At 40.9% G+C, this 17,230-nt stretch overlaps 1 protein-coding gene across 1 annotated transcript; it reads left to right on the plus strand.

Annotated features, from left to right (window-relative positions):
• Positions 1 to 13,917: 13,917 nt before the first annotated feature.
• Positions 13,918 to 17,223, plus strand: LOC121185336 (serine protease 23-like). The gene is made up of 2 exons (XM_041043374.1): positions 13,918 to 14,256; positions 15,025 to 17,223. Exons 1-2 carry the CDS (start codon positions 14,231 to 14,233, stop codon positions 16,199 to 16,201), a joined length of 1,203 nt encoding a protein of 400 aa, XP_040899308.1. The 5' UTR covers positions 13,918 to 14,230; the 3' UTR covers positions 16,202 to 17,223.
• The last annotated feature ends 7 nt before the right edge of the window (positions 17,224 to 17,230 follow it).

Here is a 17,230-nt window from a genome sequence, read left to right on the forward strand (position 1 = left end):
TTGGACTTGAGTATTGAATTAAATACTCAGGATTTAAGACTTGGAATCAAAGTTTGGAGACTAAACCACAACATTAGTTGAGTAATGTGTAACTAATTGTTGTCTTTGGAGTGAATCGTGGAGTTGTTAGCGGGGCGGAGGGCACTACCTCTTGGGTCATCTATGGTCCCTTGTGAAAAGCCGAAAGCAGGAGACCGGTGACAACATACTTCATGCTCTTTGTCATACATATGACGACTGAAAACCAGCGGAGGGGGTTATGTGAGGCTGAGCAATTTTGTTCTGCAACAGCAGTAAAGTGTCCTCATGTATTTGGTTCAAATGTGAATTTATTTCCTCTGGAGAAAATCTGTGAAATGTGTGAAATTAAAGAAACTTGTGAAATATAGTAAACACCCTCTATTTTCCTCCATTTCTTTCTTCGGCTTTTCTTTTCAGTGCGTGTGTATGTGTGTGTGTTTCCAGATTCCCAGGCAAGTAGATCTAATGGATATCCTTCCTGGTTTTACTGGCAGGCAGATTGTTGTTGGCTTTTTGACAGTTAATGTCCCAGCTTCATTTCAGATCCAGATGTTCCCATCCTACCCACACACCATCCCATAATGACCAGTCTCCAGGGAGTATAGTCCCTGTAAGCCAAACACAGGTTGGCTGTGTCACTGAATGACAACCAGCACATGATCAGTTGTTTACACTCTGAGGGAAACTAAAGTGGACACCATTTGTATGTCCACTGTAAGAAAACCTATGTATGGAATATGGCAATAATTCATAAAATAAGCATAGAAAACAAAGTTCAGTGTATATTTGTGTCATTTTGACAGTATCACAAAGCTGTGAGGTGGTGTGAGGTGAGAAGACATGAATTTTCAATTTCCTCTCATTTTCAACCATCTTTCAGTTCATTGTAACTTTACTGTTCTGGCTCTCATTTTATCACAATTGTAAAGTGTGTAAACGTGCGTGCACGTCAGCTTGTTGTGGATTTCTGCCCCAAAGCAAGTGGCCAAATAAAAAAAAAAGACAAAACATAACATTACTGGTGCTTTAAAAGACGCATTTTCATTTCATTGTTTTGTTGATTCCTGAACTTACCCTCAATTTCACTTCAGCTATTTTGAATCTCTGTACAGTTTTGTATTTCCTACGTGAAATGTATTCTCATATTTCACTCAAATATGGTAAACAACAATGAAGCTGTTAGTTATGTTAGTTCTATGCAGCTGAATGTGCAGGATTACATTACTGTTACTGTTTTTAGGGATGCTAAAAACTGAATAAAGAGATGTTGGGATGCTAAAAAAAAACTGAATGAGAAGCTATGAATAAAGATTTGCAATCAAGATTTTCACACTGACAAAAAAAACACAATTTCTGTTTTGGAAAGTATTGATGATGGTTAGGAAAAGACATTATCATCAAAAGCGAGATCTGTTATTGATTAGAGTCCTCATCAGTACGTCTGAGAACGAAAAGCTGTTTCCTCTGAAGAAACCACAGCAGGCCAGAGCCCAGAAACAACCACGCCTGCTCCCTCAGCCCCTTAACAGCGTGTCTTACATATGAACACATGAGTGCATACACACTCACATGCACATGCACGTCTTTGTCTCTCTGTACACACACAGCCAGAGGTCACACACTCTGCATGTCGAAAACTGTAATTTCCTGACAAAAATATACCTCAGCTATATTCTAGTGAAGCCTCCTCCTTTCCTGTTCCTCTTCCTATCATCAGGTACATCCAAATGGATCACACATGAATAACCTCAACACAAAGACATGCAGAAACACACAGAGAAATGTTTTGTTCAGTTGACTAAGGGCAGGAGTAATTGTGATTTGGGCAAAATTTCATACAGTCTTGCCTTTTGAGCTCCCTCCTCCTTACCCCCCCTCTCTTCCCTCATAGTCTCCATCTCTATTATGTACATTTGACTTTTTCTCTGACCAGCTTAAAGATCAGCGTTACTATTTTTCTTTCCTACAGCTTCTCCTCCCTCTCTTCACTTGCTTTACTTTTGGAACTTCATATTTGTTCAGTCTTCTTTTCATCGATCCTTTTGTGTTTGCCTGTCCCCCAGTGTACTATCTGAGGTTCCTCTTCACCTTAATTCAACACACATGTCTTTAGTCTAAGCATAAATACACAGCTGCTGCAGGGAGATCAGCATGTATGTGCCAAAGTGCGTGTGTGTGTTGTGGTTTGTGGCACATTGCTGTTAAATTGTCCAGCACAGTACAGTGTGTGATTAGAAACTGTTTCTCTAGCTGACAGCTGACAGTTCACAGCACTTAAACTGCTCAGGCAGTGAGCTGCAGTTCACACTTAGGATGCTGTCCATGTTAAGCAGAAGCTAAATTAACTCTAAAGCCTTTCAAAGAGAGACTGAGCTGCCATGACTATGTATGTATGACTATGTAGTTTATGGTTTTACATTTTTATTTGCTAAAATGAGAAGGTGGATTTTACATTCCAAACTCCTCAGAAATCTTAAAGTAGTCTCATTTTTCTGTTGTGTGTCTTTGTGTGTGTATGTGTGCATGTGCATGTTATGCTTGTGTGCTGCTCAGACCTCTCTCATGTCTGTTTATGGTCAAACTATGCTGGATGGGTCTCTCAGAGCCACAGCCAGTAGAGATGGGAAGACAGCAAGAGAGTGATAGAGAGAAAAAGAAGGGCAGAAAGACAGAAAATATAACATGCCTACAGTATAGTTTCACTGTGTTGCTTAATGACAGTTCGCCCATAATGTAAAACCTTAAAAAGTACAAGGTAGCATACAATGCAAATACTGTATAGTACACGTACTTCAAAACTGTCCCTAAATTCAGTGCTGTAGTTCATCTGCCTAGTTACTTTCCATCACTGATGACCATCACCATATTCTTGTTGGCTTGTTACAGGAGTCACCTTTCTCCTCTGTTTTCAGAGTAACTACCTCCCCACACTTCCAGACCCTGCACCAAGCTAACCTGACCGGTCCTCTCACTAAACACACAACGACTAAACTCTGGGTAAGACAGCCAGCAACCTGATCCACAGAATGTCAAATTGATGCCACACCGCTGAGGTGAGTAACTGTAATGTAATAACTGAGTTTCAAATTGTAACTCTTATGTTACTCATTACTGAGGAAAATAATCACATTACTATAACAATTTCAAAGTAGTGGATTATGGAATTATGGAAAACGGTCACAAAAACACACATGCACATGCGCACACAGACTATGTGAGTCACAGTAACACAAAATTGCCTGCAGCCAGTTCCTATGTCATCACCTGCTAATCAAGTTCATTCGCTCCTATCCCTCTGCACTTGTTCTGCGTCCTTTAATAACTGAGCCAGAGGGTGTCTCCTTATATGATGAAGGAACTGGTCCAAGTGAGCTGCAGTTTCAGGCTGAGTGTGACAGCACAAGGTGGAAAGAGTTTTTTTTTTTTTTTTCATGCAACACTTTGACAGATAACATCGCGAGGAGCCTCTTGAGATTTCAGTATTATCCAGCTGAAGGCAGATCATGGTAAAGGTATTGCAGCAACATGATTGAATGACTAATTATTAAATAACAGCTGGGAATGGAAGGAAAGAGAAAGCGAGATGGAGATAATGTTGAGAACCTGCCAAAACCAAGAAGTGAGGCCACTGTGTGTGTGTGCGTGTGTGTGTGTGTGTGTACCTATACTCTAAAGTATAGGTAAATTTTAGTGCCTTTCAGCTCGTTGTTTTGATTGTACATCCTGCAGCTTTACTGTTTTAGTTCGCTGTTACTGTGTGTGCTGGATGGGTAACTGCTAGGGAACAAATTTACAACATGAACTTATAAGAATATAATCAGGACATAAGGAGATAAGCTGATAAGTTGAGTTTAAAGTTTTTTTATGCTGCCTCCAAGTGAGCAAAAAAATAAATGTTTGCTGTTTTAAGATAACAGCAATTACATAATTCCACAAGAAATAAATTTTGATATAGTGTGTCCTCACAGCTGAAGCAAAGCCAGGCTGTATGTGTGTGTGTGTGTGTGTGTGTGTGTGTGTGTGTGTGTGTGTGTGTGTGTGTGTGTGTGTGTGTGTGTGTGTGTGTGTGTGTGTGTGTGTGTGTGTATTTGCATGTGTTTGTGGACTTCAGCTCAGGTCCAAGATCAGCTCGTAACATAACATAATTATCCACTGACCTGCAGTCAAGCCAAACTGGCTGCAGGCCATTTCCTGCCACAGCCCCCTGATCCAGGCTGTATGTGTTCAACATTACACCTCAACCTCAGTTTGATAGATTACAGTGAAAAAGAAGCATTTCAGGCATGGATCCTGGGAGGAAATTTTGGATTACATCTGTATCCTGTTGAGAGACAAACTGTAATATGTCCATTTATCTTAGTAAAAAACGCTATCTTAAAATTTTACTTTTTTAAGTGAATTATTTTGCTCATGGGAAAAGGCTCTTGTTTCCAGTGCAGTAAAATTTTGTCAGAAATTCTCAAGAAGCATAAAAAGAAAAAAAAAAGAAAAAATACATAAATAAATAATAATAATAAAACTTTATATACCCTAAAATCAGGAGGGTTGTGAGGATTATATGAAATAAGCAAAATTGGTAACATGAAATTTTCCTGCAGTTTAGTGTATTTCCTGTTTTTTTTCCCCTGAGAAATTAGATTAGAACAAATACCTGGTTAAACACACACTTTGGTATGTGGAAATACTTCACAGGTATCACACACAATAGACGGAAGAAATATACAGGGCCGAGACAGGAAAAAAGAAAATACCCTGAACATGAAACTGACCGGATGGAGTGACAATATTCCCACTGTCATAAAAACATGGAAAACCCCTTTGTCAGAATGACGCAGAGATCTCCCTCCTGCTGCGAACACACCCCTTCCCACATGGAGGCTCTCATTAACCCGACATGCTCCACACTTCCTGCTGGTCAGTGATTGTGCTCTACTTTACTGGTTACTATGGCAACAGTTGTTTTGTGACGAGCAAAGGGTGTCTGAGTACAGAGAGAGGTCAAACGATGGTTAAAAAGAAATGTTTGCCAGGGGTGAACACAGAGGCGGACGCCTTGTGTTTTTCTGTTGCCCACCCCGTTCCCTATTGGAAACACTGTGCAGCTTTATGGCCACAGGAGCAATATCAAGATCTGCAAATACAGTGGAATTCTTTTCTCTTAGCTGTTAAATATTGCTATTTTAACTCATTCAAACATTTCATATGTATTTCCAAGTCCTCCTTCATCTGTACAAAGACTAAACAGGCATCCTTAGGCAACACCGAAGGTCTGCACCAAATTTCACTGCAATCCATCCAATAATTGTTGAGATTTCACTAAAAACCAAAACTGTAAAAAGTCAGAGGGTCATAAAAATCATCAGGATTCATCCTCTGGGCACCATGAATGTTTGTACAAAGTCTAATGATCTAATCATATCATATAATCTTCAGCAGGCATAGTTTGTCCAGTTGAAAAATTTAAATTGGAGATTTGGAGATTGTGTGATACAATTGGACCTTGTAGTGGAATTGTTTTCTCATCTGCTGTCCCCAAGGTCAAAAATAAACTTTTAATTAAGCAACACAATAAATCATGTAAGAGCAGGAATGACAGAAAAATGTGAATACTCGCACTGCTCTGATGATGGATAAAAAGCAGTAGGTCACATTTTTGTAAATACTATACACAAGAAAAAGAAACTCAGAGACACAAAAAACAAAGATTATTTTCCGTCATGTAATACATGAGAGCATAACAGGAAACCCTCTGCTGAACAACAGTCATCGCACCAATGACATTTTGGGTTCTCTGAATCATACCGATAGTTTCAGTGGGGCAAACATGTGGTGTCCCTTCAAAACCTTAAAGGTTTTGCTCAGCACATCAGTCTCAGTGACATTGTCTTCCTGCAAAACACCAGCTGAGTTAATTGTGCTTCTCACTGTGAGAACGGGCCGTTATCATGTTATGATTCATGAGATAAACATCTCAACCCCTTCCAAGGACACAACCTTCAATACTTCTTCACATTACCACAAGCACATGATCAAGATAACATAAACTTTGGAGGGATTGTTAACAGCAGACTTCTAAAACAGTGTCTACCACCAGCTGCCTACTGGACACTTGAAATGTTTACGCTGATTCTTCCATTTTACTGGAAGGATGAGACAAAGAGCAACTGCAGAATGTTTGTTTCCTCAAAACCCAGTCAGGAAGAAGGCTGCACTGCAGTAAAAAGAAGCAAAATAAACACCTCACCATCAAAGTAATGAGGAAATGCTGTTAAATTTACGTATTTTGCAACTCCCAATAATGTTGATACTGAACGTATCACTAAAATGTTCACAGAGAACATATTTTATCTTTTTTGTTTGTTTTTTTAAGGCCCTCACTGCGCTTAAGGTTTAGGTTAAGGTTTAGGAAAGATCATGGTATGTTTTACAACATTTAAAAAAATCATAATCTTTTCCTAACCTTAAGCAAATTACTTTTGTTGCCTTAAGACAGAAGGTACTGTGGATGCAAACCTCCTGGCGACTCCACTGCTGTTAATAATTGTAGTACCCAAATAAATTCAAATATTACTTCAAATATTACTTTTAAAAAAACTCACAAATGCTGCATGAGAAAAAGCCATATACACGAAAAGCTTGGAAACAGAATGGCAGTGCTGGCAGGACCTGAACAGTTCAAATAGCTCAAAGACCTAGAAGTGACTCACAGGTCCCACATCCCAACCGCTGTCATTAACATCCCCCTCTCCTCCCACAGATGCACACAGAACTCCCCTGCGATACAGTGGAGATAATTGGGATCATTTCAACATCAAAAGTGCAGAGGAGCACAACTGTGGTCTGCTCGGGTGTCTATTTTGGTCAGAAGTGATGTTACCGGTATGCTGACGAATTCCACGTTCAGGCTTGTGTCGTGTGGTGAGAACACATCTGCCTGGCTGGAAGAGTTTAACATCTGACCTCTGAGCTGTGATATCATTAGAAATACAAGGTGGCGGATTGAGCGTGAGAAACCCAGAGATAAATGTTACTATCAGATGTAGGAGCAAAACAGGCAATGTGCAGCTGAAAAACAGTCGTTGTGCTGATGGTGTTTTGGGTTATCTGAGTCACACTAATGAGATTAACATGCACTGTCCATGCAGTTCTGGAAAGATTAATAAACTGTGTCCTGTACAGCAGATGCTCATCTTTGTCCTAACATTGTACCACATACTGAACCACTTGTTGCTCCCTAAGAAGTCTACTCGCACACAGACACACGCATACTTGTGAACTGCTGTGGGGTAAGATATTATCTCAAGATGTGATCTGACTGTGAGAAATAAGTCTCTCAATCACACATAATGGACGCAGACTCATGGATGAATATCTTTTGCTCTAAGAATGAGACAATCCCTGGATACCAGCCCCAAAAGAGCCTTTGTGAAGACCCATGGGGCGTAAAGACGAATTGGATTCACAGGGATTCCTGATATCTGGGGTCTATCTGTGGCTGCCAGACTGTCACTTTCCTCAGTGTGTGGTTGTTCTCTCAGGAATGGGTGGAGGCTCACAGTGACTCAGCTTGGATCAGGATAGGAACAACCACAAGAAAATAAGGTGCTTGTTTGAGTCACAGCGTCCTTTGGCAGGCAGCACAGTTGGATTATAAAGGCATGTTGTTGCTGGTATTCTATGAAAATTCATGTGAACAGCATGATAATTAATAAGACATGCTTTTGATTAGATTTACTGTTGTGTTTTGTTGTGAGCATATCGGTTATAAAGTTTGGTGCTTTTGTGACAACTCCCTTTATCTTTGTATTAAACAGAGTTTATCTCTGTCACTGAGCAGTCAAAAAGACCCATTCAGCATTTTGGGAAATACACATTTGTTTTTTTTCCAAGAGGGAGATGAGATGTTTTATATCAATTTCATGTCTGTGTGTTAAATATGTAGGAGGAGTCAGGGCATGGTTTAGTGCTTTAACTATTTCTTCAAGACTAGTTTTTACATTTATTAGCACTTCTTTCCAGGCAAATAGTGGAGATTCAAGGAAGTTACTGCTACAGATCCAACCAACAGATCTTCCAACCACAGAACCATATATACATATTACTGCCACCATGACAAGAAAAAAAAAACATTGTTTGGTAGGATTCTACACACAAAACATATGATGAGCTTACAAATCATGATGCATTTTTACAGCTTAAAGTACCAAGCAGAATATGAACTAGTTAAAATTACCTTAGAACTGACCAATTACATGAAATTAAACCAATCACTGATTCATTTTATCAAATGATAGAAACCTGTAGAATAGAGAACAATTGTTCAGATGCTACAACGTGACTAATCTGTAAGTTCTGTAAAACTGTTTAGTGAGTTGAGCCAGTCAACCAAGTGTCAGATGCTGATGTGTTAGTCTGAGGTAAAAACTAGCCATCAATTAGAGTTGCTGCCTTGTGATACAGTGTCACCACGGCAGACTCAGACTGCATTGTTTCACAAATTATATCGAAAACTCTGAACCTGAACATAATGTTTGAAACATGATATGGGCCAAAGAAAAATACAGTTACAGCCAGCTTTTCCATCAGTGGCATATTATTATATTTTTATAGCCTAACATCACATCGAGTGCCTCAAAGGACTTTGCAGGCACACATCAGCAATGACTCACTACCCGGGCCAAAGCTGTCCAGGAGAACTCCACAAAAAAACCAGAGAGCAGAGACGGAAAATCAAGATAATCTCAGGAGAGGCAATTCAGAGATAGTTAAAGGTAAGGAAAAGAGCAATTCCAAAATAATAAGCAAAATGTTTCAGCACTGGAGCAGCTCGTTCCTATCATTCTTTGTGCATCTGTGCTATCAGATCACGAGTCTGTTTGAAATAAACTGCACCCATGACCAGCATTCAGCAACCATTATAGAAGGGTAAATACCACAGAACTTTTTTATAATGAAAGACTCACTGTTTTGATTAAATCAAGCTTTGATCTGATTACATGCATTGACCTTATGAGTGCAAAATGACTTCAGAGGAGAGGGACAGCAGAGGAGAGTTCAATCATTGTTACTTTCTAAATGAACCAAATTACATTTGTAAGGACGTCAAATTGCAACCCAAAAATCTAGCAACAGAACCCCACAGCTCTCAGTGGATGTCAAAAATGATCTGCAATATCTTTCACAAGGATCTGAGTCATATTTCAAAGACACAGAGTGACTTTGCCTTGCAAAGTCAAATGGGGTTTACCCATAGTCACAGTGCAAAACTTTCCTGTCGGCAAAAACTGTTTAGAAAAGCTCAGTCATCAAAAACATTTGTCTGTGAGGTGAGACACTGAGGAAGAGAAAGAACTGCTGTGACTGCATGTATTGTTTGTGTGCTACGCACATTATGACTCCCTGTTTCTCCTGCTAATCACGCACAACAGTGAAGTCACAGTGTACTGACCAACCCTTGGAGCACTTATACATATACTTGTACAAAAAGATGCAAAATTTCACTTGGTTTTAAGTTGCTCTTTAAAGAGTAATTTAACGTCGCATAAAACCTTGTTTTCTCCAAACTCCGGTGGTTTAACTTCTCACCTTACTGCAGTGACATACAGGTGGACTCCAGGACCCTACAACATCACTGTTAGATGTGGTCATAGGTGCAACAAGAGCCCGCACCTGACCACACCCAACCACATGTGCTGGGAGTGGTCAGAGGTGAAACAGTCTTGTGCTCTAGTTTCACGTGAATGAGCACAATTATGATTACTATTCAAACGACTGACAGTGGCAGTTAAACACCAAGAAACACATCAATGCAGCAGAACAAAGTTCAAAACACAAAGCACAAAATCCCAACTGTCACTATATGGTTGATTGTAGAGTGTTGACATTTCCAGCGTATGTGACCGCTCCCATTGTCTGCATTCAATATATAGAGTGTCCACCAAGAAGTGACTGTTGAGGCCACAGACTGAAATCAATATAAGTATAAAATCCCTCTATTGCGGTTGCAATGCTATCAGCAATATTATTGTGGAACTTCACAACATGATATTTACATGTATGTACAGAGTGGAGGAAAGTAAATACTCTAAACAGACAAAATAACTCCTGGAATGTACTGAGCATCAGGAGTGGACATTTCCTTCAACAGCAGCTGAGCGAAAGAGCATTTTTTTACATGAGGCGTTAAAAGTTATATATCAACTGTGCTTGCCAACAGTTGTATTATCTTCCTCTTGGCTTTGCCTTGAGCTTTAAACTTGGCTTAAGTTCCCCCAAGATTTCACAGCAAATAACTTCTCAAAAGGCCTCTGTGGTTATCTTGTTTTGCCAAACAGCTGTTTCACGGCCACTTGGGACGAACGAGAGAAGAGGCCCAGGATGGAAGAGATGATTCAAACGAGACAGAGAGGCACAGAGATGGGGAAAAAACAAAGAAGGAACAGAGCAGACAGAGACAGACAGACAGAGGGACATAAAAAGAGAGAATTCAAACATGTGAGGCCATCCACACTTGCTTGATTGTGTCTGTGGCCAGAAGCAAGAGGAGGAGAGTGGGAGGAATAAAACAATTAACATGAACAGTACTCTGGGGAATGTGGGTTTCCTTGACAACAGCGGGCATAGCCAAACAAACGGGCTCTTTCATAACAATTCAAGACAAACAGAAATGTCTCCCTTATTAGCACCCAGGCATTGGTAAAAAGGAACTCCCCTTCCTGTCGTCCTAGAAAAGAAATATTAACATATTCTTCCAAAACTCTTCTTTTATATTCAGTTTGGCTTCTGCGCTCCATAGTTGTGTGCAAGCAGCTTTGCCAGTCTGCTGGTTTTTCATGTTTATACATGAGTGAAACCTCAGAGCTACCTGAAGTTTTATAACCACACCCTCTGTAGATATTTTCTTATCATTCCAACAGATCAGTTCTTGCTGTTGCAGATAACAATTAGTTCTCATCTGTGCACGCATGTCCTTAAACTGATGAGAGCTGCAGAGCTGATCAGAGTTAACAGGACGAGAGGAGGGTGAGACACTGGCAGACCCTACTGTCCCAGATACTGCTCCAGAGAGCGAGGGAGAGGTGTGTGTGTGTGTGTATTAACTGTAAATTTGTGTTTTGGGATGGGTGGGGCTTTGGGTTATTCAGAGCAGTGCTTGATGAGCCAGCAGGTCCACCCTGTGTCCTGGCAAAGGTGCTGATCTATAATCAGTTGCAGGAGACTGAATAGTTCATTATTTTATTTGCTTTCTTGCTGATAGATGAGAGGAACTATACCACTCTCAAGTCTGTACAGTAAATACAAAGCTGTAGCCAGCAGTCAGTTAGCGTAGCTTAGCATAAAGACCAGAAACAAGGGGAAACGGCTAGCCTGCTTTTGTCCGAAGGTAACAGAACCTGCTGCCAGCACATCTAAAGGTCACCGATTAACATGTAATAATTTGTTTGTGTAATTCAAACAAAAACCAAAGTGCAAAAGGAACAGTTTGCGGTTTTACAGGGGCCAAGTACTGGACGACTTCTTTGCCAGATGCAGTAACTTTGTCAAAGAAGCAGTTCAGTCTCCACTGGCACCTTCAGGGTGACAACAAGATTTAAAGAGTCACCTGAGACGAGGTTGAAAAGCAGCATTTTGCTGCCCTCTCTGGTTAAATGCTTCAAGCCTGTTTCACCTTGGGTGAAATAGCGTGTCATGCTGTACCTGTAACCACATCCAGCAGAGATGTCATCTGGACTACAAGTATACCTGTACTTCACCTCAGCAAGGTGAAAGGACAAATCACTGAATATCTGCAAATACAAGATTTGCAAGAGGTGTTGAGTCACTTTTAAATAACTTAATGTTCACTAGTGAGCTTTTGAGACGCTGCTAGGTGGATTTGTTATTTTTGACCACAGATAGGTTAGCTGTTTCCCGTTTCCAGTCTTTACACTAAGCTAATGGCTGAGTCTAGCAACAAATTCAGTACAGTGATATTGTTCTTCTCATCTAACCCTCCACCAGAAAGCAAATAAAAGTATTTCCCAAAATGTTGAACTATTGCTTTAATTTGGCAGTTTAAAAAAAAATCAGCTGCACAAACAGTAAATATATCTCACAAGAATAGAATAACTGCTGACACTGTGTTTTTCATTACAAAGTCCATCTGTGAACAAATTGCTGCAGGACACAGATGGGTGGAGGTTGCCTAAGTGTTCAGCCATGCATGAGCCCCCACTTACCACCCCCACCTCTCTTGTTCATTCCTTCTCTCTCCCTGTCTTTCTGGTGGTACTTGAGCCTAATGAAGTCATTACATAGCATAATATTTAGCAACAGCTTGCACATTTTTTAAGCATGGGTGGGTCAAGTGGAAATCTAGCTTCCAACAGTGGCATCGGAAACACACTCTGCCCTCTTAAATAAGCCTTCACAACAAACAATGTAAATGTCTTATTTCAGAAAGAATAATTACAGCTGCATGATGTGAAATGAGTGAGGTTTTTGTTATGAACTTAACAGCTTTCGCCCCAGTGAATGGTCTTTGTGATTGATGCCAAGAGTCATGAGGGTGACCAACCCAGTGAATCAACAGTGTGAAAGTTTGTTTGGGTGGAACATTGATGTATGTGTACGACATAATCATTTAATGAGTAGTTTGACAATGTTTGTGGATGTGTTTGTGTGTGGCAGAAAGAGAGAGACACAAAGGAAAAAAAGAAAAATGAAAGAGGGGGAATGTCATTGTGTTGCTCAATCTAAAGAAGGAATGTGGGTCGGTGTTTATACAACAAGAAGGTCACAGTGTGTGCAACTTCTCAATTTTTCTCTCAAATACTAACAAACAAATACAGCTACACCCTACATGTTCCTTTTCCATCATCATCTCTGCACCCTTACATTTCCTCACTACAGGCTCAGTTTCTGGACAGGCAGCACTCGTCTCTGTCCAGCTGTTTTGGCCCGTCCTGCTGATAACAAAAGCTCAAGAGACTGTAACCTCTGAGCAGCTCCTCAAAGATTGTTTTGTTAGTTCTGAATGTAAATAAACTGATAACTCTGAATTAGCTGAACACTTTATATGACATTAAAATGCCCCTTTAGTCTCTTTAAATTATGACAGCCTGAGGCCATTACAAGGTAAAGCCATTATTCAGAAGTCATTATGCAAATCATTAAATATCACAGACATAGTATCCCTCAAAATACAAAGGAGAAATTAATTCTGTACATCATGATAAGGCCACTATTTATACACGCAATTAAAAAACAAGCCCAACTCATGACTCACAATAAGAACATGGAGATTAGTGCTGAATTATTAGTTGTAAATCAAAAAGCCTATTGACAGAAAATCAATCACTGTCAGTTAATGAATGTATCCTGTCACTTTAATATTATACTGAAGAAATGACTGGTGGTTCAGTTCATATCATTCATTAGTTATCTGTGAAATATACCTGTTGTGGTTTTGCACTTTTATCCATAAATACAAATTTTCATGCTTTTATTGATTTTCATTATTATTTGTGTTTCTATCTGACCGTATTTGTCAAAGCACTTTGGTCCACAGTTGTTCTTGGTCTCTGTCATTGTTATCTGGAATCAGATCAAATCAAAACAAAACCATATTACGTTATTAATATTATTCATAACGAAAACCTGAGCGAGATATTCCTCTTAAATACTGGTGTGATGTGCACTGTCAGAGGTGCATGGAAATGCATGGAAGTCAAAAGTGCAAATGACAAATGCATCAACAAAAGTCAAACCTGTATTTGAAGTAATGACGATTACAAGCGTACATCTTATTGAACATCTCCTCGTCAACGGAGACCATTGATGAGGAGTTGGTGAACAGCAGTAAGCTGGTAACTAACCAGCAGCAGTGATGCGATGTGTCACATGACCGCGTTGGGGTCGGATCCACGCACTCTGTATATCCTTGTCTGCAGATGAAGCCTTGTGAGCTCAGGCAGACAGGAGACCACCTCTTCCTGCTGCGAACAATGATCCAACTCTGTCGACCCGGCTGCTACGTTTGGGCGACTCCAAATTGTCACGGATTAAATAAAGCCGTCAGTTCCTGAGGAAAGAGCCGAGGAGACTACTGGTCTCTTTTTGCAGCAGGAGTGTTCACACGTTAAACTCCCATCGCAGGCTCTGTCAGTTCTGGTTTGAGGGGGTTTTCCCCTCAGTGTTCAGCCACCCGATCACCTGCAGACGCTAAACCATGCACTCCCGTTCTGCGCTCCCCAGGTAAGTCGCCTCTATGTCAGGTTTGTCTGTGCGTAAGGCAGTAAGCTGTGCAATACTTATTTAAGACAGTCATAAAAGGGAAGGGAAGGGAAGGGAAGGGAAGGGAATGTTAACGTCTAATTATTGCTGTGGTAAATAAAAAACGACGGATGGAGAATGACTTTCCAGAAAATTATATTTTTTTCCTCCTAAAATTAAGGTCCTAATCATGGCCCTTAACTGTATGTGTTGCACGATTTGCAAGATACAGATAAGATTTCTTTTTACAAGTTACTTCACTAAATTCCTGCACCTCCATGACAGCACAATATATTGTAGCCTCCAGTGAGAGGAACAGACAGAGGAAGGTGTGAGTGTAAAGATTTAGTGTAAAGAAGCTTGTTATTCAGCCACTCTTGCAGACTTGAGGCCAATCCCCACGGCCACTTTAAGAATTTTCCATCAGAGCCTAGAAAGGCCTGATCTTTGCCCTGTCTGTCATATTTGCAGCATTACAAATAGTTAAAGTTTACAGCTGCCAAATTCCAGCGCTGATAAAAAAAAAAAAAAAAAAAAATCTTCAAGTTAAAATACTTTTCCCCTCAACTCCCACTCTTGTAAATGTAAATCTATGATGCTGTTTTTAGGAATGACGATGTTTTTCCTGCAGACAGCGTGAGGGGCCCAGACATTGGCTTGGTCTCAGGGAAAGAAATAGATGTTGGGTCTGATACATTTCATCTTTTTAGTACAGTAGTTCAACTGATCTTCCCTCCCATCCATCCACAGGTTTACCTCCCTTCTCCTTTCCCTTCTCCCTGTTTTCTCCTCCTCCTCCTCTCTCCCCCAGTGGATTCTCCAGCGTGTCCCTGTGGTCCTCCCACAGACCACGGAGCCTCGACCTGCCCCTCACTTCCTACATCCGGCCCGTCTGGATGTCACCTCCCCCTGTGATCCAGAATGCCACAAAAGAGCCCCTAAACGAAGCTACTGGGACATGATGCATATTTTGGCCTATGAGACTCTCCACTCTGATGGTCAACTAACTGAGACCGCCGTTGGGATCTATGGCTACAACCCTAATTCTAACACCATCCCGGCATACTCCTCAGGGTCTGGGACTGCTGAGCGGTCACATGTCAGGAGAAAGCGACAGATCTTTGGCCATGATGGACGTTTTAGCATTGCTGGACAGAACTTCCTGCTTAAATATCCTTTCTCAGTGGCTGTTAAACTGTCCACCGGGTGTTCTGGTACACTGGTGGGGGACCGTCATGTTCTCACAGCTGCTCATTGTGTTCATGATGGCAAAAACTATGTGAAAGGAGCCCAGAAGCTCCGGGTTGGCTTTTTAAAACCCAAGCAACGAGACTCACAGCCTTCTTCCTTTTCCATTCCCTCCAACTTCACCAACCATGTTGAAGGTGGCCCTGCTCCTTACGCCCCACCAACCAACGACAAAATGAAATTCCAGTGGATCAGAGCCAAGCGCACCCATGTTCCCAAGGGGTGGATTAAAGGGAATGCCAATGACATTGGGATGGACTATGACTACGCTTTGCTTGAACTCAAGAAGCCCCACAAACGCCGCCACATGAAGTTAGGAGTCAGCCCCCCAGCTCAGAGGCTGCCTGGTCGACGAGTCCACTTCTCAGGATTTGATAATGACCGTCCAGGCAAGCTGGTGTATCGGTTTTGTCGCGCCGGCGAGGAGACATCAGATCTGCTGTATCAGCACTGTGATGCTCAACCCGGGGCCAGCGGTTCAGGAGTCTACGCCCGGATGTGGGACGGAAGGCACCGGCGTTGGGAGAGGAAAGTGATAGGTGTGTTTTCTGGGCATCAGTGGGTGGAGCGACAAGGGGCGTCTCAGGAATTTAATGTGGCCGTGAGAATCACGCCTCTCAAATATGCTCAGATCTGCTACTGGATAAAAGGAAACTTTGTGGACTGCAGAGAGGGTTGAAGAAAAGAGGGTGAGGTGAGAGTGAGGATGACACAGGGGTGTAGCTACAAAACCACAGGCTCACTACATCCTCAAACAACTTTCTGCAATATTGGGACTTCAACAATCCACACTTTTCACCCCACTACTTACAGCACTGACATAACATCGGTATGAGTATCAAAATATTGTTTGTTGCCCCTATTCTCAGATGCCAATATCAGTAATGACAGACATAAATCTAGTAACAACACTAAATTATGTGAACAGGATGTGTTCATTTCATTTATGCTTAGTTTTGCATCTACACTCACTTTTCTAAAACATGAAAATGTTAGTTTTATTTGGGTTAGCTGGGGAAACATTGAGGTCAGGTGGTTCTTGTAGAACAGAAGAAGGTTTTTCTGCTTCTTGGAACATTTATCTGGACAAAAAGTTATCCGCAAGCTCATCAGATCTGGAACATGGACAGATGTAAAAAGAAGTTTTGGAATAAAGCCTAAGCAGCAAGACTGGGAAAGTTGTTAGATGCATCATAGCCCTTTTCGTGAGCTAATACTAAAGATTGCACTGTTCAAACTTTTTCTACTGAAAATGATGATTTTTGTGGATGAATGTAAAAGTCAGCTGCCAAAGGTGCCAACTATTTCTCTCCAAGCTATCATGTATCTTCTCTCAGTGGACACACTAGTTGTTTACGGGCACAGTGTACTCAGTCAGCTAAATTAACAGTGAAGAAATTTTTGGAAGAACTTTCAACGTGTCACACAGATTGATGTTCAATGACTGCAGGTGACTCTTGCCAAGGCTGCAGATTACTTGTTATATAAAGCACATTTTGTTGAATGTTGTACTTTAATATTTAGCTCCCCCTGGTGGCAAAGATAAAACATTGCAGGTGCCCGCAATGAACATTATATCGACTTAAACTAGGCCTACATAAGCACTTTTTACTTTCTCCTCACATTTGTTACGTTGCATTATTTGTGTTTCTGAAACTTAAGCCTCTGGAGAATTTAATGAAATACATGCTTTGAAATATGCCACTGT

The sequence above is a fragment of the Toxotes jaculatrix genome, chromosome 1, assembly GCF_017976425.1.
Source record: "Toxotes jaculatrix isolate fToxJac2 chromosome 1, fToxJac2.pri, whole genome shotgun sequence".
NCBI classification, from domain to species: domain Eukaryota; kingdom Metazoa; phylum Chordata; class Actinopteri; family Toxotidae; genus Toxotes; species Toxotes jaculatrix.

Bases quoted from the DNA above. Each gene is read 5' to 3' on its own strand.
- LOC121185336 (XM_041043374.1), top strand. From the start codon at position 14,231: ATGCACTCCCGTTCTGCGCTCCCCAG. The intron at 14,257-15,024 runs GTAAGTCGCCTC...ATCCATCCACAG, and splicing joins TCCCGTTCTGCGCTCCCCAG to GTTTACCTCCCTTCTCCTTT.